Consider the following 23,436-nt stretch of genomic DNA (forward strand, 5'->3'; position numbering starts at 1 on the left):
GTCTAGAAAACTAAGTGGGAACCATTTTTTATGTACCTGTATTTTGCCTGACGTGTAAATAAAGCTTTGAGATGAAAATGAAGCACCGGGTAGGTTGCTGATCATGCTTACAAGCATAACATTCATATACTTTGCAAAGGATAGGTTCATAATGCCTTTTGCCTAGTTAATGTCTAAAATTTAAAAGACACCCACCACTTTTTATATATATATATATATATATATATATATATATATATATATATATATATATATATATATATATATATACACATACACATACATGAGTTTAGACAGGTGTGAAGAAAGGCTGTAAATCATGAATGCTCTAAATATATATATATTTTAAAATGATTTATTTTTAGTCATTTGCATAATGTAAAGTGAGCAAACAGCAGAAACAACTAAATCAAATCAATATTTGGTGTGACAATCCTTTGGCTTCAAACCACCATCAGTAATGGGGCCATTAGTGCTTGGTGAGGCTGAGGTATAGGGCCCTGTTAGCACTCAGAATAGTAGGGATGCCAGCGAAAGAAAAAAACTCATCCAGTGAGCAATAAACATTTAAGCTTAAGACTGTCACTCTCCTTACCCGTTCCTGGTATGGATGTATACATGTGAAAGCCTCAATCAATACCGCTCCTTGGGGCATGTCCCTGACATGTTTTGCCCCGCTCAATAAGGGCTTAATCATGGGGTGTGCTAGCGGGGTGAAACATGGCCCAAGGAGCCGCATTGACTAAGGCATTGACTAAGGCTTTCACATGTATACATCCAGAGTGAAGCATGGTGGAGGTACTTTCAAGTTTAGGGCTGCAATTCTGCAAACTGTGTTGCGTTTGTTAAACAATATGATTTTTTTTATATTAATCAGACATAACATTACATGGTACAGTCTGTTTAGTAGTTGGTCATAGACAGATTACTGCAGGGCTCGACAAACCCAGGCGCCAGGTCGCAATTGCGACTAGAATTAGTGACCTGGCATCTGGGGCGGAACAGCCGCGCTAACCTGTCTCCTTGCGCTAAACCCCCACCCCCCCCGCGCGCGATCGCGTCGGTCACGCCAGCCGGCAATTGTGGTTGGAGCTTTGCGGCCTTCTGCAGGCCTATGCTTCTTGCTGGAATCTGGTGCCTTCTTGTGGTGGCCGTTGGTATTACAAGACAACCAGCAATGCTAATGGAGCTTCCCTGCCTGTTTTCATTGCCCAACAATCTCCTTCTCTTAGAACCCTAAACATTATATATATTTTTTATTCTAACACCCTAGAGCAGGCATGTCCAAAGTCCGGCCCACGTTCCGGTTTCGGACGGCCCGTCTGGTGATCTTGACATACATACATATCTTTTGTGGCCCCTAACGAATGCTCAAGCGCCGGGGGCCACAATAGATAGTATACTGGCTGCCTTGGAGGGGACGGGACGAGTACCGTGCATACAGGAGAGTATTTCCTGTTGACACGGGGTCCTGTAGGGCAATGTAGTGGGTGCTGCATTCATGGCAATGTAGTGGGTTCTGCATTCATGGCAATACGGAGGGTGCTGCATTCATGGCAATACGGAGGGTGCTGCATTCATGGCAATATGGAGGGTGCTGCATTCATGGCAATACGGAGGGTGCTGCATTCATGGCAATACGGAGGGTGCTGCATTCATGGCAATACGGTGGGTGCTGCATTCATGGCAATACGGTGGGTGCTGCATTCATGGCAATACGGTGGGTGCTGCATTCATGGCAATACGGAGGGTGCTGCATTCATGGCAATACGGAGGGTGCTGCATTCATGGCAATACGGAGGGTGCTGCATTCATGGCAATACGGAGGGTGCTGCATTCATGGCAATACGGTGGGTGCTGCATTCATGGCAATACGGTGGGTGCTGCATTCATGGCAATACGGTGGGTGCTGCATTCATGGCAATACAGAGGGTGCTGCATTCATGGCAATACGGAGGGTGCTGCATTCATGGCAATACGGAGGGTGCTGCATTCATGGCAATACGGTGGGTGCTGCATTCATGGCAATACGGTGGGTGCTGCATTCATGGCAATACGGTGGGTGCTGCATTCATGGCAATACGGTGGGTGCTGCATTCATGGCAATACAGAGGGTGCTGCATTCATGGCAATACGGAGGGTGCTGCATTCATAGCAATACGGAGGGTGCTGCATTCATGGCAATACGGTGGGTGCTGCATTCATGGCAATACGGTGGGTGCTGCATTCATGGCATTAAGGTGGGTGCTGCATTCATGGCAATACGGAGGGTGCTGCATTCATGGCAATACGGAGGGTGCTGCATTCATGGCAATACGGAGGGTGCTGCATTCATGGCAATACGGTGGGTGCTGCATTCATGGCAATACGGTGGGTGCTGCATTCATGGCAATACGGTGGGTGCTGCATTCATGGCAATACGGTGGGTGCTGCATTCATGGCAATACGGAGGGTGCTGCATTCATGGCAATACGGAGGGTGCTGCATTCATGGCAATACGGAGGGTGCTGCATTCATGGCAATACGGAGGGTGCTGCATTCATGGCAATACGGAGGGTGCTGCATTCATGGCAATGGAGTGGGTGCTGCATTCATGGCAATGGAGTGGGTGCTGCATTCATGGCAATGGAGTGGGTGCTGCATTCATGGCAATGGAGTGGGTGCTGCATTCATGGCAATGGTGAGGCTGCAGATAGGCACTGATTAGACTGCATTCATGGGCACTTTGCTTTACCATTCTCTATTTCAAATGTATTTATTTTTTTCCTGAAACTTCCTTTTTTAAAGTGAAGGTGCGTGTTATAAGCTGATAAATACGGTATATCCAAATAACACGCCCAAGCTCATCTCTTCACCACACACAGCCACAAATGCAGGGGAATTCTTGCTGGGCAGTGTATTAGTGCTCGGAGGAACACACTTAGACCAAATGTTAATGGTTTAAAGAATGTCAGGCAAAATGGTCGGCCCTCACGCATGTTCACTTCATCAAATCTGGCCCTCTTTGAAAAAAGTTTGGACACTCCTGCCCGAGAGAATAAAATGGCGGTCGTTGCAATACTTTTTGTCACACCGTATTTGTGCAGCGGTCTGACAAGCGCACTTTTTTAGGAAATAATACACTTTTTTTTTTAATTTTAAAAAAAAGCAGTAAAGTTAGCCCAATTTTTTTTTAATATTGTGAAAGATAATGTTACGCCGAGTAAATTGATACCAAACATGCAACGCTTCAAAATTGCGTCCGCTCATGGAATGGAGACAAACTTTTACCCTTTAAAATCTCCATAGGCAATGTTTAAAAAATTCTACAGGTTGCATAGGAAGTCTAGGGCTAGAATTATTGCTCTCGCTCTACCAATCACAGCGATACCTCACATGTGTGGTTTGAACACCGTTTTCATATGCGGGCACTTCTGAATGCGAGCTTGGCGGGATGGGGCACGTTCCTGGCTTCTAACTTTTTTAGCCAGCTCCTAGATTCCAAGCAAATTTGTCAGGCCCTGGATTACTGTCAGGTTTGACTTGAGTAGATACTTCTCAAGCAAATGCTGTTGGATACAATTTGTATCTACATTCCCTTGTTGTATTCAGTTGACAGTTTGAACAGTCTATTGTCTCTATAGCTACAGTGTAAAAAAGTCGGTTGTTAAGGTAAATCACCTGACATATGAAAAGACTTAAACATGAAGGACTTCATCATGCATTAGAACCAATGACAGTCTATGAGAGCGGAAGCCTCTCGTTATGCTTTAAGACCAGAAGAGGAAGAACCTGTACTAGCCAAGAAGAAAGATACCCAATTTGCAAAGCAACTGCCAACAGAGTCCTTGTTGAGTGTAGAGACCATAGTTTGTTTATTTGCTAGGCATTTTGCTTGTTATAGATATCTGTCAGTCTTGAACTGTATTCCTAATTTTGCAATCGTTTTGCATGTACAGCATTTTTGTTCAGTAAAAGCACATTTACACACTGCAGATGTCTCAGCTTCCTTGCTTATACTGCAAAGTAACCTTGCTAGACAAAACGCAAGCAAAACAAAGAGTTGGAGATTTGGCCAGGATCAGTGGTGTGCTCAATGCTAAGAAATAATGCAGATACTACTCCATCATGCCATACCATCAGGAAGACGTGTGATTGGACCCAATTTTTTTCTGCAGCAGGACAAAGATCCCATACAGCAAATGTAAATAAGAATGATCTTCAGTGTAAAGAAGAACAAAGAGTCCTGGAAGTTAATGTTTAGCCCCCACAGAGCCATGATCTCAACATCAGTGAGTCTGTCTGGGATTACATGAAGAGACAGAAGGATTTGAGGCAGCATACATCCACAAGATCTGTGGCTACTTCTACAAAGATGTTTGGAACAACCTACCTGTGGAGTTCCTTCAAAAACTGTGTGCAAGTGTACCTAGAAGAATTGATGCGGTTTTGAAAGCAAAGGGGTGGTCACACCAAATATTAAATTTGATTTGGATTACTCTTCTGTTCATTTACTTTACATTTTGTTAATTGATAAAAATAAACTATTAACACTTCTATTTCCGAAAGCTTTCTTAATTTACAGCAACACCTTTGCACAGTACTGTATATGTATATATATTTTACACACACACACACACACATATATATATATAAATGTACAGCAAGATATATATACAGTACAGACCAAAAGTTTGGACACACCTTCTCATTCAAAGAGTTTTCTTTATTTTCATGACTATGAAAATTGTAGATTCACACTGAAGGCATCAAAACTATGAAGCAACACATGTGAAATTATACATAACAAAAAAGTGTGAAACAACTGAAAATCTATTTCATATTCTAGGTTCTTCAAAGTAGCCACCTTTTGCAGCAGACACATCTCTAGAACTGTTAAGAGGAGACTGTGTGAATCAGGCCTTCATTGTCGAATATCTGCTAGGAAACCACTGCTAAAGAAAGGCAACAAGCAGAAGAGACTTGTTTGGGCTAAAGAACACAAGGAATGGACATTAGACCAGTGGAAATCTGTGCTTTGGTCTGATGAGTCCAAACTTGAGATCTTTGGTTCCAACCCCCGTGTCTTTGGTGAACGGATGGACTCTACATGCCTGGTTCCCACCGTGAAGCATGGAGGAGGAGGTGTGATGGTGCTTTGCTGGTGACACTGTTGGGGATTTAATCAAAACTAAAAGGCATACTGAACCAGCATGGCTACCACAGCATCTTGCAGGGGCATGCTATTCCATCCGGTTTGCGTTTAGTTGGACCATCATTTTCAACAGGACAATGACCCCAAACACACCTCCAGGCTGTGTCTGGGCTATTTGACCAAGAAGGAGAGTGATGGGGTGCTGTGCCAGGTGACTACCTCTTGAAGCTCATCAAGAGAATGGCAAGAGTGTGCCAAGCAGTAATCAAAGCAAAAGGTGGCTACTTTGAAGAACCTAGAATATGAAATATATTTTCAGTTGTTTCACACTTTTTTGTTATGTATAATTCCACATGTGTTTAATTCATAGTTTTGATGCCTTCAGTGTGAATCTACAATGTTCATAGTCATGAAAATAAAGAAAACTCTTTGAATGAGAAGGTGTGTCCAAACTTTTGGTCTGTACTATATATATATATATATATATATATATATATATATACACACACACACACATATACTTTTTTTTTTTTTTGCTATGACATAGTTTACCCTACTAAATCCTACAGGTCTTGCACAATAAGATTTGCTAAATAGAGTATTTGTCTGGAAAAAGTAAACACAGTTGTTGCAAATCTGTTCTTGACCTTTTAAAATCCACTGCTTACATCAACTGGCTTAAATTTTAGCAGCAGAAAGCAGGGCTGCAATTTTTTTAAAGTCCCCTTTAATGCACAGCATAGTCTTTTCCCAATTTACAAACTGCAGTTATTGGGAATGCTAGCACGACAGCTTTAACAGCTGTTTACCGCCAATGCATAAAACATTCTACCATCGATGAGTCATTCAGAATGTTTAGCACTTTGCATCCTATATAAAACATTTTACCATCAAGTCTGTCGAGTCCCCCCTGTAATCATCTTGTCTGGTGACATTTGAAAAGGAGCGCAGGGCTCCTGTGAGACGAGGTAAAACCATCTCTTTCTTATTCAGTGATCCATAGGATGAAAAATGGGATTTTGCTCTCTCTTGGAAGACCTGGAAAGAAACAGGGGAAATATGTTTTATAGGAAATACAAACAGCAAACAAAACAAGCATGAAATAAAAACATTTTCAGTGGGGAAAATGCAATGTTTGTTTGTAGAAAGGTTCGTTAACAAGCTACAATTCTCATAAAAATATACACATGCAAAAAAAGGAATTCCACATTACTAGGGAATTGTAGCTACCTAAATGCTGGGCTTGTACTAAAATACTATTTATTGAGTATTCAGCACCAGTTCACCATTATATTTCACTTACAGATGAAAACAAATGGTGCGAATGAAACTCGGGTGACCAAAATAAACATGCCAAATGCTTTAGATGCTGTAAAAAAGCAAAATGCAGTCATGTTAAAAAGTTATTTTGCTAGGAAATAAACTTCCCTTTCTTCCTGGTTTCCCTGAGGTGCCTCACAGCTGCACCCTGGGAAGGCAACCTCACTGGTGCCTTTCAAGGAGTTTTCATTGTCCAGCTGATCTGTGTGATTTCTTGTTTATATGTTGCCATGGCTTCAGCAATGCAAGTGTGGATGCGGCGCTCACTTTACCAACTCCATAGCAATTGGAAAACAATAACAAACTACAAATCGTGCCAGATGTTGTATTGCCGGTACAAGATCTGGCACAGATGTCATTGGTGTGCCTACACAGAGAACAAAGAAGAAGCTGATGACCATCGAAGACGCCGTTTTTTTTAATGGTAGCACTGGTTTATAAGCGAGGATCGGACAGACCAGAAGTGCCATATAAAAAGTGCATTTTATTAGTAGCGAGTACAATAGTAGCATTTCTAAAACAGATCCAAACCATAACTGAATGACACTTAGTTTGCAAAACAACCTGTGTATTGTACAATAAACTATGCTTGTTTTGGCTCATTAGTCATTTGTTGTATCCAAGTGCTGCTGATCTCCTGAAGTCCCTTTGCAACCATTTCACATCTTACGGGTGCCTATCCATTGACATGCACAAGGAGGCTCAAACCCATACCCTGCTCTCGCCTCACAGGCTGTGATTGACATCCTTAGGACACGGCTGATCACAGATTGGGGCCACTCACAGCAGCCCTTTACCACATGATCAGCTGTGTCCAATCACAGCTGATCACTAGGTAAAAACAAGCCAGTTATTTGCATTCCTTTTCTCACACTGACAGCACGAGGAGAGGATAGCTGATAAAAGGCATGTGTGAAAGGGACATCTAAACTGATAATCAGGGCATCAGTGTCACCTATCAGTGCCACCCATCAGTTTCTCCTTATTTTTTTTGTCTTTTTGATTAAACACCACCAAAATAAATCTTTTTATAATTATTTAATAATAATTTCATATGGGTACAGTGCAGCATGACCGCGCAATTGTCATTCAAAACTTGACAGTACTGAAAGCTGAAAATTGGCCTGGGCAGGAAGATGGTAAAAGTGGTTAAGCTGGCCATACAGGGTTGTTTGTTCAGCCAACAGGAAGAAGATTTCCTCATTCGAGATGGACAGGGAAATCCTCCTCTTTGTGCTTTTGTATTCTGACAGCAGGTGACAAAAATTGCTTTTTTGGTGCCCGATGCCTTGCAAGCCATGTGGGGATTGCAACATGTATATTACATGAGATTCATAGGAAGTAAATTTATTCATTTTACACTATTCTCCTTCTGTTAACCCCTGAAAAATACTTTTCCAATGAATAAGGCAGTTATAGATCCACTTTTAATTGTTAGATCTAAAATAGTCCTAACCTCCTATGTTTCAGTGTAATGACATTCCTGTAAGTAAATGTAGTCTTTTGAGTAGAATGGTAGTTAGTTCTGTTATCCTTTCATAAAATATCACAGCATCTTTTCAAGCCTATAAAAAAAAAAGCCAATTTTAACTTCTTTTTATTCCCATTATTTATTAAACTATCTATGTCGATCAAACCAAAATTTCCTAATCTTTTCATTACTATTCTCATTGTATAGCCTTTTTGTACAAGTCTCTCTAGGCGTTTCTCTGACTTAGACCCCATTCACATCTAGGCGTTTTTACGCCTGTAGCGCTACGCCTCTGCCGCCAGAGGGCTGGAAATACATGTCCCTCTATGGAGATGGTTCACATCTCCACGCCGAACGCCGGACGCCTGTCGCCTGCGGCGTGAAAAAAGGTCCCGGACCTTTTTTTCAGGCGTCTTCGAGCGTTCGGCTAGGAGATGGCAATCATCTCCATAGAGGGGGTCATCTTGGGACACATCTAGGCGGACAATACCCGCGTTTTGTCGCCGCAAATCGCGGTACAAAACGCCGCTATTTTTACCGCGATTTGCGGCGACAAAACGCCGCGATTTCGTCCGTCTAGATGTGAATGCAGCCTAATTAGGAAAATTCTCTGCAAAGGTGCAATTTCTGTTCACTCTTATTACTTGCCCTTTCTGAGTATTTTTTTAGCTACAATGGATGTTGGCAACTTGTTAGGGAAAGATAACTATTCATATCAATTTTTCAATAACTGACAAAAAAACACTTTAAGGCTCAGTTCACACCTAAACCGGCTGTGGATCGCACAGGAACGCTATGCGTCCCTGTTCTCCCTTTCAGGGACGAATCTTTGCCTGAATTCGGCCCTGAAACTGAGCCAAAAAAGCACAGCGTTTCTGTGCAGTGCGCTCTGCAGCTGCCCCGGAGGTATGAGAGCCAGTCACATTCTCCTATTGTGCGAATTGGATGCAGGGAAACCCTCATCCAATTTGCATAAGTGTGAAGCCAGCCGAATACAGATCTCATTTCTAAAAAATTTTGACTTTCCTCTTAAAAAAAAAAAAAAAAAAGATTCCTATGACCTATTCCAAATACAAAAAATACTAAAATTGTGGGAGCTCAATATTGTACCAAAAATAACTGTGGCTCAAAACAAAGTTCAACACTTCACAATAAACCACTTTTGCGTAGTTGGGAGAACATTTCCCTTCTTCATTGCTGGCTTCTTCTGCATCCTTATGGTCAATTATGGTATACAGAGAACAGATACCTTCTGTCACTGGAAACATATTTCTTCAAAATGTTAGTCCCTATAAACATTCTAGTCAATGTTTAGTATCTTTGAGATAAATTTGCAGGAATACTGAATATCCATAAACTCCCCAATCTTAACCACTTTAGCCCCGGAAGAATTTACCCCCTTCCTGACCAGAGCACTTTTTGCGATACAGCACTGCGTCGCTTTAACTCATAATTGCGCACTCATGCGACGTTGCACTCAAACAACATTTATGTTCTTTTTTTTCCCCACAAACTGAGCTTTTATTTGGTGGTATTTGATCACATCTGCGGTTTTTATTTTTTGCGCTATAAACAAAAGAAGAGCAACAATTTTGAAGAAAAAAAAAAAAATGTTTTACTTTTTGATTTAATAAATATAACAATCCTCAGTTTAGGCCGATATGTCTTCTTCTACATATTTTTGGTAAAAAAATAAAAAAAAAAATCACAATAAGAGTTTATTGATTGGTTTGCACAAAAGTTATAGCGTCTACAGTATAGGGGATAGATTTATTGCATTTTTTTATTTCATTTTTTACTGGTAATGGTGGCGATCTGCGATTTTTATTGTGACCGTGACATTGCGACGGACATATCGGGCACTTTTGACACATTTTTGGGGCCATTCACATTTATACAGCGATTAGTGCTATAAAACTGCACCGATTACTGTGTAAATGTGACTGGCAGGGAAGGGGTTAACACTAGGGGGGCGCTGAATGGGGTTAAATATGCTCCCTAGGGAGTGATTCTAACTGTAGGGGGCGGGGACTCACAAGGGGAGGAGACCGAACTGTGTTCCTTTGTACTGTTTACACACACAGATTCACAGTCCTGCCGTGATTGCGGGCAATCGCGGGTGCCCGGCAGACATTGCAGCCGCCGGGCACACGCACCGGGTCCCGAGCGATGCTGGCGAGGCGTGCGCCCCCTAGACAGCCGGGAAGCCCAGGACGTCAGGAGATCCCATCTGTGGACATCATTTGACTATGGGCGGAATCTGAAGTGGTTAAATTAAAAGTAAACTGCCCCCCCCAAGAAATAGCCCCCCCCCTGCAGTGTTATGCCATAATGTGCTAGTATACACCGCATACTAGCACAAAAACATAGACTTACCTGCACACAGAGCCCTGCAGCTCAGCGCTGTCAGGGCTCCCCATCATGCTTCCATCTTCACCCGGTGTCCTGTCCAGGTTCGCAGGCTCCGGCTGTATAAATGGCCAGAGCCACGATGTCACAGAGCTCTGAAGGTACGGAAAGGGTATGCTGTCCCTTCAGAGAGCATGCTCCAGGTGACATCACCCGCTGCATCCCATGTGACTATCTCCTAAACAATGCAAGTTAAGGAGATATTCACTGTACCTACAGGTAAGGCTTGTCATAGGCTTACCTGTCGGTACAAGATAAAAAGTGGACTTTACTTCCACTCTAAAAGCGGAACTTTACCTTTAACAACTTGATAAAAAAATGATGTTGTTTAGCATGTATTCCAATGGCCCTGGTTCACACAGATGCAGTCAGTTTCCGGTGCAGAAGAAAAATATACTGTATATTCTATTCAAGTATGCATTCCTAACTTGAGAAGGGTACCTACTATTGCTCTCAACCTCCATAAAATCTCGGAAAATCTCGGAACATTCATTCTCTATGGCCCCACTGTAAGTATGAGCGTAGCCTTACTTACAGTGGGGCCAGGCTGTGTAGCGTACATAGAGCAGTGCACGTGACTGCAACTACCACGCACACTGCTCGTTTCAAACAAACAGAACGGAGGAGAAAAATAAAAGTCCAGGAGCTCACGGGGGATGTTACAAGGAGGCAGAAAAACACAAGAAGAAATGATTCCATGACAAATGAATTACGGGGTCTGGTTTATTTTTGATAAGAATATTGTTTAGTGTCACTTTAATAATTTATACAAAAAATAAATAAAAAAAATACATGTTTAAACAAAATACCAAAAACAAAATCTATGCTATGCTGAAATATCATGGAAATCTGCATTTGACTAATAACCTGTAAGTGAACAGTGCACAGAATACACGTTTAGTTCTTGCAAGATTAAATAGATAATTTCATTGCAGCACAGAGCTGCTGTCACACATACAGTAGGAATGAATTCTGTATTTTAACTAGTAAACAATAACTTTACACTTTCTTACTGCTGGGATCTTGGCTTACAAACATGCAGGAAAAAAGTTCCCGACTAGTAGGAATGCCTGAAGTTTTTGGCAAGTGAGGCAGTGGTGATGCATGTGTTGTCAAGACTGAGAAGAGGGGAAATGAAAGGTTAGTGACAGAGTGAAGGGTGGTAAAATTGGATTTCAGTTTTTGTCATATTAAGCTCGAGGCAGCTGGATCTTATCCAGCAGGAAACCGAGAGAAGACTGAAATATGAGCCATGACCTGTAAAGGTGAGCCAAACGAAAGGATGGTAGGTATTTTGATATTAATAATAAGATGTGTACAATACAGCCAGCAAAAAGAAAAATAGGGAAAAAATGTTTCCTTCAAATAAAATGAATTACCAAACGTTTTCTCACAGTAAACAAAAGTTGCTATTCATGTGTGCAAGCTCCCTTGTAACGAATGCATATTCAATAACACAGGGTTTGACAAATTTGCTTGGAATCTAGGAGCCAGCTAAAAAAGTTAGGAGCCAGAAAACGCGCCCCGTCTCGCCAAGCTTGCTCGCAGAAGCGAACGCATACGTGAGTAGCGCCCACATATGTAAACGGTATTCAAACCACACATGTGAGGTATCGCTGCGATTGGTAGAGCGAGAGCAATAATTCTAGCCCTAGACCTCCTCTGTAACTCAAAACATGCAAGCTGTAGAATTTTTTAAATGTCGCCTATGGAGATTTTTAAAGCGTAAAAGTTTGTCGCCATTCCACGAGCGGACGCAATTTTGAAGCGTGACATGTTGGGTATCAATTTACTTGGCGTAACATTAGCTTTCACAATATAAAAAAAAAATTGGACTAACTTTACTGTTGTCTTATTATTTTATTTAAAAAAGTGTATTTTTTCCCCAAAAAAGTGTGCTTGTAAGACCGCTGCGCAAATACGGTGTGGCAGAAAGTATTGCAACAACCGCCATTTTATTCTCTAGGGTGTTAGAATAAAAAATATATATAAAAATATATATAAAAATATATATAATGTTTGAGGGTTCTAATTAGAGGGAAGGAGATGACAGTAAAAAACACATTAGAACAGCTGTTTTACTTGTAATACCAATGGCCACCACAAGATGGTGCCAGATCACAGAAGGAAGCTTAGGCCTGCAGAAGGCCGCAAAGCCGCGGCCTCAATTACCAGCGGGCGCGGCAGGGGAGGTGCGCCCCCACCTCCCCCGCCGTGTCAAGGCCGGTAATTGAAGCCGCGGCTTTGCAGCCTTCTGCAGGCCTAAGCTTCCTGGGCGCCAGGTCACAATTTCTTGTCGCAATTGTGACCGGGCGCCCGGTTTTTGTCGAGCCCTGCAATAACACCCCCCATACTAAAAATAGTGCTTCAACCATAATGCACTTTCCTCAACAAAGAAACATTGATGTGTACAGCCACGTAGAGCCGCCATTCACTTGTATGGCAGGCTGTGCACAGCACAGGCAGCTCCTCCACAGGCGCAGGAAATTGCCAGGCATCTAAACTGCATATGTACATGAACCCCAAGGGACAAAACATGGTGAAATATGCAAGTATTATATATATACTGCTAACGTTTTGTTTTTATTTTGACCCGATACATCACAGGTGTCAAACACAAGGTCCGCGGGCCGAATCCGGCCCTCCAGGCCATTGCACCTGCAGGAGAACTCCAGCACTCCTCTGGTACTGCTCCAAACCCGTACTTTCTGCTTTCAAGCAATGCATCCAGCTTCTTCCCAGCAGCATCATAAGGAAAGGGGGGTGCACTGTGATGTAAGGGAGAGTGTGGGACTCAACTTCTGATGGTGAGGTGGCTCATGACATCTAATGTAAAGGAGGGTGGGGTGCGCTGGATATCTAATCTTACAGATACAACCGGCCCCTTTGAGGGCCATCATAATGCTGATGCAGCCCACAATGAAATTGAGTTTGACACCCCTGCGATACATGCTTTAATGGCACGTTCACATACGTTTGCATAGCAAACATTTCAGCGCATCTCACTGCTTTTTTTTTTTTTTTTTTTTAACTCTAATGCCTCGTACACACGTTTTTCTCGGCAGGAAAAAAAACAATGTTTTTTCTGACGAGATTCCTCTCAAGAGTGAAATACACACCAACAGAAAATAAAAGAATAAGAAGCTGCGCTAATAATGAATCGTCAAATGGACTTCCATGTAATAAACCATACAACTTAGGATAATAATAATAAAAATGTGCAATATAGTGATAAATAAACCGAATAATAAAGTCTCTTTCAAAAACATACAAATAAATGAGTGTTAGGTTGAATGTTGAAACACCCTGTGAAGGATCTTCAATGAACGGGGAACACTGTAAATCCACCACCACACTAAATGAAGGCTGTGCAAGCTGTCAAATAGCTCAGTGGGGGAGATCTCTGAACTAACCTTGCATGGTTAGTACAGTATCTCCGACCGGAGCTGTCAGCCAGCAGGTTGCACGAAAATAACTGTTAGTGTGTACCCAGCTTTATAAACACAATGCTCCGACTCTCTGCTCCCCTCTCCCTGAATCACACTAGTACCTTATACATACATGCTACGGCTCTCTTCTGCCCCCCACTCTGCATCACCCTGTATTGACTGTCAGTGTGCATTGAGAACAACACTGGAAAGAACAATGGGCGGTATACATCTGCTGCAACATTGCGGCAGAACCCCTGCGGACCACCAAAATTTCTCATGGACCACTGGCTTATAGCAAGGCACCTTCAATCATCCCCTGTTGGTGAATCCTTATCGCAAAGTGCTTCAAGTTTATAATTGCCTGATAAGGAAACCACCAGCTTAATCAATGAAAGTTCCAAGCCATATAAAGCTCAAATAAAGTGATACTTGGCCATCGATGTAGGACTTGGGACATCCAGACCTCCTGTCATAGATGATAGTGGTCTATAGGTTTGTGTCCAGAGGCACCATGTTCCCTTCTATAGATGTAGGAGATGGGGAGGGAGAGGCATCCCAACAGCTGACATAGGTTCTCATAAATGTGAGGATGGTATCATTACCACTCGTCATTCATTCACAAAATGCCTGCTTGCTGAATACAAGGCATTCTGTGAATGGACAAGAGACAACCCCGTCATTTCCCCCTTTGGCCCCCTCTTCCCCTGTCCATTCACAGAATGCCTTCAGTGAACAGAATACAAGATGTTTTACGTATGGGCAGGGATATGCAATTAGCGGACCTCCAGATGTTGCAAAACTACAATTCCCATCATGCCTCTGACCAGGGGTTGACAAATTTGCTTGGAATCTAGGAGCCAGCTAAAAAAGTTAGGAGCCAGAAAACGCGCCCCGTCCCGACGAGCTTGCGCGCAGAAGCGAACACATACGTGAGCAGCGACCGCATATGTAAACGGTGTTCAAACCACACATGTGAGGTATCGCCGCGATTGGTAGAGCGGCGATACCTCCTCTGTAACTCAAAACATGCAACCTGTAAAAAATTTTAAACGTCGCCTATGGAGATTTTAAAGGGTAAAAGTTTGTCGCCATTCCACAAGCGGACGTAATTTTGAAGCGTGACATGTTGGGTATCAATTTACTCGGCGTACTCATAATATTAAAAAAAATGGGGATAACTTTACTGTTGTCTAATTTTTTCCCAATTTTTTCCCAAAAAAGTGCGCTTGTAAGACCGCTGCGCAAATACGGCGTGACAGAAAGTATTGCAACAATCGCCATTTTATTCTCTAGGGTGTTAGGATAAAAAATATATATAATGTTTGGGGGTTCTAATTAGAGGGAAGAAGATGGCAGTGAAAATAGTGAAAAATTACATTAGAATTGCTGTTTAACTTGTAATGCTTAACTTGTAATACCAACGGCTACCACCAGATGGCGCAAGCTTACACATCTGGTGGTAATAACTTGTAATACCAACGGCTCACCACCAGATGGCGCCAGCTCACAAAAAGCTGCCCCCCCTTCCAAGCCAAGTCGCCAGGACTCCATTTCTAGTCGCCATGGCGACCAAGCGCCCGGGATTTGTCGAGCTCTGACTTTGGGTGTCATGCTTGTGGCCGTCAGTCTTGCTATGCCTCATGGGACTTGTAGTTCTGCAACAGCTGGAGGTCCGCTAATTGCATATCCCTGCTATAGAGGGAAAATAACCCAGACTGTGTGCTATATGTCCACATCCAAGCAAATCATGTACAACTATGAACAGAATATGTAGTCATGGACCCTGGGTGGACATATAGAAGAGAAACTGAGTACCATAAAAATAACTTTATTACGTAACATTAAAAATTACTCTCCACATAGGGGTTCACAACATGCACAGATTATGATTACAGTTCACATGTGGACGACTCAACGCATTTCCGGAATCTTTCTTCAGGAGCACAGGTGACAGAATCGGTACACTGGAACCCACTCCCAATCTACAGTATAATAGACTAGTAATATCAGCCAGTAGGGTAGACTGGAATTCATAGCATGTGTATGTGCCCATAGAGGTGCAAATGAGTAAGGCAAGGTGAACCCACTGCCTCTTGAGTGGGAAATTCAGGATCAATCAGTAAACTGCCAATGGTCTTCTTCACATAATCTTAACCCCTTCAGCTTAGGAAGTTTTTACCCACTTCCTGACCAGGCCATTTTTTGTGATACGGCACTGCGTCGCTTTAAATGACAATTGCGCGGTCCTGTAATGCTGTATCCAAATAAAATGTATGTCCTTTTTTCCCCACAAATAGAGCTTTCTTTTGGTGGTATTTGATTGTTTCTGCGCTTTTTATTTTTTGAGCTACAAATAAAAAAAGACCGACAATTTTGAAAAATAATTCTGCTATAATACATATCCAAAAAAATAAAACAAAAATGTATTAATCAATTTAGGCCAATATGTATTATTCTACATATTTTTGATTAAAAAAATCCCAATAAGCGTATATTGATTGATTTGCACAAAAGTTAGCGGCTACAAACTACGGAATAGATTTAGGGACTTTTTAACTGGTAATGGCGGTGATCGGCAATTTATTAGCGGGACTGCGGCGGACAAATCTGACACGGAGTGACACTTTTTGGGGACCAATCACAGAGGAAGCGGCGTGCAAGCATCCCCTAAACCGCGTACACGGACCAGATGGATGGGCCTGTGGCTGGATCATTAACGGGCAGAGAGCTCCACTCCACAGATGCCAGCAAGGTGGAAGTGTGGTACTGGTATGGACTGGTGGTATTAAAGATGCAATAGTCGGACATTTTCTGGTTGAAGTTGGGCTCTAAATCAACTCCGAAACCTACTGCCAGTTTTTAGAAGAGACTTTTTTCAAGCAGTGGTACTGGAAAAAGTCTGCATCTATCAAGAAGGCCATGATATTTATGCAGGATAATGCTCCATTGCATGTAGCGAAGTACTCCACTGCGTGGCTAACCAGTAAGTCCACTTTCACACTTATACGATTTGTCTCAAGATTTTGTACTGCAAAATCATATGACAAGTCATTCTCCATGATTTTCAATGAACACCATTCATACTGGCACGACTTTAAGTAGTGCCGACTTCAAAGTAGTCCCTGCACTACTTTGGTCCAACTTCCATGCGAGTTGATGTCCATAGACTTCAATGTTAAACCCTCAAGTAGCATGCAAATCATACCAGAATAATATAGACACGATTTCAGTACAACTTTGTAAGCACAAGCAGCTTTTTAACCCTTGTCCCACCCAATCCTTTCAGCATAGTAGCCCCTCTCAAGCACATTTTCCCACCAAACATTCACTTCCTGATTATTCCCTCAGGAACAATGTGCTCCAAACAGGTAAAAAAAAGAGACATCCTCGATAATGAGCAAATCATTCGATTTATCAGTGAGTGCCAAGCTATTTATGATTTGTGTGACCCAAACTACAAAGACAAGATAAACTACAAAGACAAGATAAACTACAAAGACAAGATAAACTACAAAGACAAGATAAACTACAAAGACAAGATCCCACTGACCACCAATGAAGGGGACATTCTTCCCACTGATCACCAATGTAAGGGGTATTCTTCTCACTGACCACCAATGTAAGGAGCATTCCTCCCACTGACCACCAATGTAAGGGACATTCCTCCCACTGACCACCAATGTAAGGGACATTCTTCCCACTGACCACCAATGTAAGGAGCATCCTTCCCACTGACCACCAATGTAAGGAGCATCCTTCCCACTGACCACCAATGTAAGGAGCATCCTTCCCACTGACCACCAATGTAAGGGACATTCTTCCCACTGACCACCAATGTAAGAAGCATTCTTCCCACTGACCACCAATGTAAGGGACATTCTTCCCACTGACCACCAATGTAAGGAGCATCCTTCCCACTGACCACCAATGTAAGGAGCATCCTTCCCACTGACCACCAATGTAAGGGACATTCTTCCCACTGACCACCAATGTAAGAAGCATTCTTCCCACTGACCACCAATGTAAGGGACATTCCTCCCACTGACCACCAATGTAAGGGACATTCTTCCCACTGACCACCAATGTAAGGAGCATCCTTCCCACTGACCACCAATGTAAGGAGCATCCTTCCCACTGACCATCAATGTAAGGGACATTCTTCCCACTGACCACCAATGTAAGAAGCATTCTTCCCACTGACCACCAATGTAAGGGACATTCCTCCCACTGACCACCAATGTAAGGGACATTCTTCCCACTGACCACCAATGTAAGGAGCATCCTTCCCACTGACCACCAATGTAAGGAGCATCCTTCCCACTGACCACCAATGTAAGGAGCATCCTTCCCACTGACCACCAATGTAAGGAGCATCCTTCCCACTGACAACCAATGTAAGGAGCATTCTTCTCACCCAAAATTGACTCCTATCTTCACGATTGGCAATAATGGGATGTACCCAATATCAACGTTTTCTCAGCCTCCAATTCTCCTCCTCTTCTTCCACATGTACTGCTACTGCTACAGCAGCAATGACAACTGTGGTGCCAGGAAAATGAATTGCCTCACACCATGTATATTTTCATTGGTTAATGCCAAAGTTGTGGCAAAGTTGAAGTTATACTGATCCCAAATCGCGGCCGCAAAATCACGGTAAAATTCCGGCCGCAAAATCGCGGCAAAAGTCCTGGTTCACATTGATGCTACTTTGAAATCGTACTGCTTCACATGAAGTAGCGCGCTTTCAGGTGCTACTTGAAAAGACATCTGTACGCCATCATGCACAGATGTCTATTGAGGTCACACCTGAAATCAGCAAAAGTAGTGCAGAAACGACTTTTGCAAATTGGTGCGGCACCGCAAACTCGAGCGTCGCACCAATTGGAATGGTGCCATTACCGGCATTAGGCTGCGACTTGTCATGCGATTTGACCTGACAAATCGCTCCAATGTGAACGAGGGCTAAAAGTCTTAAAGATGAAAGAATAATGACATGGCCCCCTTCTCACTTGACCTATTGGGAATGTGTGGGCCCTTAAACCGGCGATTTACGGCAAAGGAAAACATTAAGGCTCGGTTCACACTGGAACAGGCTGCGGATCGCACAGGAAAGCTGTGCGTCCCCATTCTCCGGGTTCAGGGACAAATCTGTGCCTGAATTCGGCCCTGAAACAGAGGCAAAGACGCACAGCGTTTCTGTGCAGTGCGCTGCGCAGTCCCCCCGGAGATATGTGAACCGGCTCCATAGAAAGCCGGTCACATTCTCCTGCTATGCGAATTGGATGCAAGGAAATTCACATAGGTCTGTGAACCGAGCCTAAACCTCTCTGAATGGGATCTGGGAGGCTGTGGTTGCTGCTACACAAAAAGTTGATTGTCAACAGATCAAGATACTGACAGATTCCATGAATGGAAGGCTTATGACGGTTATAGAAAAGGAGGGTTATTTTGGTCACCGATTTATTTATTTTAAATGTCAGACATGTTTTTTTGTACATTTTGCGTTGTTTGTTTATTATTCTCAGTTTAACAAAATGAAAACAATGTCACACTACCGTGTTTCCCCGAAAATAAGACCGGGTCTTATATTAATTTTAGTTACAAAAAACACACTAGGGCTTATTTTCAGGGTAGGGCTTATTTAGTTACGGTATGTACATTGAACATTTAAACAATTTTTTTTCAAATACCGGTACAGTCAACTACATTTTCCTTTGAACCATTGGTCCTAATCTCTCATTTACAGCAAGTCTGTCTGGCTGGTTGTTGCTTTAATAAAAATCATGTTCCTTTAATGCATGATAAACAACACAGTGTTTGTGCTGTGTCATTTATCCCTCTCTATTTTCTGTTAAAATCTGAAAATGTCCTCTGTCTTCCCCTCAGGTACCCCCCCCCCCTTATTAAGTCAGGAGTCTCCGTTTTTTAGATCATGTTTGGTACTGTGATACTGTGTCATATTGTGGTCTGAGGTTCAGTTTTATACTGGTATACCGTTAGAAGTATGGGGTACGGTACCTGTTTTTTTTCTGCACTGAGATCTGAGGTGATGAGGAGTTCGGCTTTGGTAGCGTCAGCCCGCTCCGTGCAGTGAAAAGGGAGGGGGGCGCAGACGTCAGCGGGAGGAGAGGAGGAGAAAGAAGAGCCGAGATTGCCGCTGACGTCAATGCGCTGAAGACGGCACCTGGAGGGAGGAGGGGAGGGAAGAGAATAGCCGAGATCCCCGGCTGATGCGCTCACAAGAGGAAGCAGCAGCAGACATCAGCCGGGGGAGAGAAGAGGACCTCCGGCGGGGCAGCGGTGGGTGCATACTTTGTTTTACATATACCGCAGCAAACAGAGACCTTTAGCCATCATTTAAAAAAAAATCGGTGATTTACTAGGTCTTATTATCGGGGTAGGTCTTATATTGCAGCCCACCCCGATAATCCAGGTAGGGCTTATTTTCGGGGTAGGGTGTATTTTCGGGGAAACACGGTAATAGTTGCCCAAAAATTGTGCACACAGATATTCTCCTAAGAAAGCCAAAACCTCACTTTTACTTTCTTGAATATTCAGGTATCAGGTTTATTAACATTTTGGATTCACTGAGAGTACTGTAGTTGTTCAATGATGATTAATCCTCAAAAACACAATGTTCCTAATAATTGTGCACACAATTATTGTGCAATTGTGTATAATTCAATGTCACCACAAAGCTTCTAATCCACGCCCTGGTCATCTCCCGCCTCGACTACTGCAACTCCCTCCCCATTGGCTTATCTCTAAATAGGCTATCTCCACTTCAGTACATCATGAACGCTGCTGCCAGGCTCATCCACCTCACAAACCGATCAGTGTCTGCTATACCCATCTGCCAATCCCTCCATTGGCTGCCACTCAGCCAACTAATTAAATTCAAGATACTAACCTTAAAGGGTCACTAAAGGAAAAAAATAGTTTTGCTGAAATGACTGTTTACAGGGTATAGAGACATAAAAGTTAACTGATTCCTTTTAAAAATGATTAAAAATAGATTAAATTCAATCATATAATGTGCCTGTAGTTTCACTTTCGGTTTTAACCTGGCTTAATGTTTATGTGAAGTAAAGAGACACACTGAACAAGAACAAACAAATCCAGGGCAGTGTTTGTTTTTAAAATGAATCCGATTGGTTCTGAGGAGTTTTAGACACACAGTAATGACAGCTTAGACCATCGTGAAAAGCTCCCAGTATGATGGTTATAAGGAGCCAGACAAGCAGGAAGTGTGGAGATCACAGCAGAATTACAACAACTTCAAAGCAAAAACGAGCAATGAGAACATGAAACAAGTACTGCAGTAAGGTAAAGGAAGCTATTTAGCTAAAAAAAAAAATTCCTTTACTGACCCTTTAACTTACAAAGCAATCTATAACCAGGCTCCCAGCTACATCACTAACCTAGTCTCAAAATACCAACCTAATCGTTCTCTTCGCTCCTCCCAAGACCTCCTGCTCTCAAACTCACCTCATCCCATGCTTGCCTTTGGGACTTCTCCAGAGCCTCTCCCATCCTCTGGAATGCTCTACCCCAATCTGTCCGATTTTCTCCTACTTTATCCACTTTCAGGCAATCCCTGAAAAATCATCTCTTCAGAGAAGCCTATCTGGCCCCCACCTAACAACTGTCAATTTATCTTCTCTATCAGCACACCCCCCACAGTTATTACCTGTATCTCTTGACCTTCCCTCTTATGCTGCGTACACACGGTCCGAATTTCCAATGGAAAAATGCCGTGTGTATGCCCCATCAGACTTTTTCTGTCGGAAATTCCAACGGACTTAGAAAGAGAACATGTTCTCTGTTCGTCTGTATGGAATTCCGTCGGAGAAAAAAAACACGCATGCTCGGAAGCATTGAACTTCATTATTCTCGGCTCGTCGTAGTGTTGTACGTCACTGCGTTTTCGACAGTCGGAATTGGATGTGTACGTATGTATGCATGCAAGACAGCTTGCGCGGAATTCCGGTGGAAAAACCCGTCTGCGTTTATTCCGACGGGAAATCCGATTGTGTGTACGGGGCATTCGATTGTAAGCTCTAAGGAGCAGGGCCCTCTGATTCCTACTGTATTGAAGTGTATTGTATTTGCACTGTCTACCCTGAAGCTGTAAACGCTGCATAAACTGTTGGCTTTTCATTTTCTTAGAAACCATCTCATTTCACATGAATACAGCAATCTACATATGGACAAGGGAAGAGGAAAGGGACAGTGAACAACATGATCTCTGCACTGTACAAGAGCTGCAACTGTTAGTTGCTCTGCCGGTAGAAGAGCACTGTGTGTAATATCTGGTATAAACAGAACTTGCATTTTTGCAGTAAACAGTGGAGGTGTGGACATGAGCCTCATTTCCCCTACAAAACCGGTCATGGTACTGCAAGTGTCTGGTGTAAAACACCTGCCAGGATCCCAGGTGTGTGTAGATGTGTGCAGTCTGAAGCCTGTACAATGCAATAACAGGCTGACAGTAGCCACAGCTGGTGTTTTGGGCGTAACTGAAGATCATCGCTGGGCACGATCTTGTTTTTTGGGAGTAATCAAAGATCATCCCTGGGTACAAGCTTGTTTTTTTGGGAGTAATCAAAGATCATCCCTGGGTACAAGCTTGTTTTTTTCGGGCATAATCAAAGATCATCCCTGGGCACAAGCTTGTTTTTTGGGCATAATCAAAGATCATCCCTGGGCACAAGCTTGTTTTTTTTGGGAGTAATCAAAGATCATCGCTGGGCACAAGCTTTTTTTGGGAGTAATCAAAGATCATCCCTGGGCACAAGCTTTTTTTTTTTGCATTACCAAAGATCATCCCTAGGCACAAGCTTGTTTTTTTGGAAGTAATCAAAGATCATCCCTGGGCACAAGCTTGTTATTTGGGCATAATCAAAGATCATCCCTGGGCACAAGCTTGTTTTTCAGGAGTAATCAAAGACCATCCCTGGGCACAAGCTTGTTTTTTGGGAGTAATCAAAGATCATCCCTGGGCACAAGCTTGTTTTTCAGGAGTAATCAAAGATCATCCCTGGGCACAATTTTGTTTTTCCAGGAGTAATCAAAGATCATCCCTGGACACAAGCTTGTTTTTCAGGAGTAATCAAAGATCATCCCTGGGCACAAGCTTGTTTTTGGGGAGTAGTCAAAGATCATCCCTGGGCACAAGCTTGTTTTTTGGGCGTAATCAAAGATCACCCATGGGCACAATCTTGTTTTTTGGGCGTAATCAAAGATCATCCCTGGGCACAAGCTTGTTTTTCAGGAGTAATCAAAGATCATCCCTGGGCACAATTTTGTTTTTCCAGGAGTAATCAAAGATCATCCCTGGACACAAGCTTGTTTTTCAGGAGTAATCAAAGATCATCCCTGGGCACAAGCTTGTTTTTGGGGAGTAGTCAAAGATCATCCCTGGGCACAAGCTTGTTTTTTGGGCGTAATCAAAGATCATCCCTGGGCACAATTTTGTTTTTTGGGAGTAATCAAAGATCATCCCTGGGCACAATCTTGTTTTTTGGGGGAATAATCAAATATCATCCCTGGGCACAATCTTGTTTTTTGGGGGAATAATCAAAGATCATCCCTGGGCACAATCTTGTTTTTTGGGGGAATAATCAAAGATCATCCCTGGGCACAAGCTTATTTTTTTGGGGAATAATCAA

At 42.8% G+C, this 23,436-nt stretch overlaps 1 protein-coding gene across 3 annotated transcripts in view; it reads right to left on the reverse strand.

The window, feature by feature from the left end:
• The window catches only part of ASCC3 (activating signal cointegrator 1 complex subunit 3), an 841,816-nt gene that overhangs the window by 817,330 nt on the left and 1,050 nt on the right, over positions 1–23,436 (reverse strand). For 2 of the 3 annotated variants that reach the window (XM_040350155.1, XM_040350157.1), the window contains exon 2: positions 6,023–6,172. In XM_040350155.1, the coding sequence (XP_040206089.1) occupies positions 6,023–6,112 (90 nt within the window). In that variant the 5' untranslated portion in view covers positions 6,113–6,172. Of the gene's footprint in view, positions 1–6,022; positions 6,203–23,436 lie in introns of those variants that run through there. The other variant, XM_040350156.1, reaches the window with a different exon arrangement.

The sequence above is a fragment of the Rana temporaria genome, chromosome 4, assembly GCF_905171775.1.
Source record: "Rana temporaria chromosome 4, aRanTem1.1, whole genome shotgun sequence".
Taxonomy (NCBI): Eukaryota; Metazoa; Chordata; class Amphibia; order Anura; family Ranidae; genus Rana; species Rana temporaria.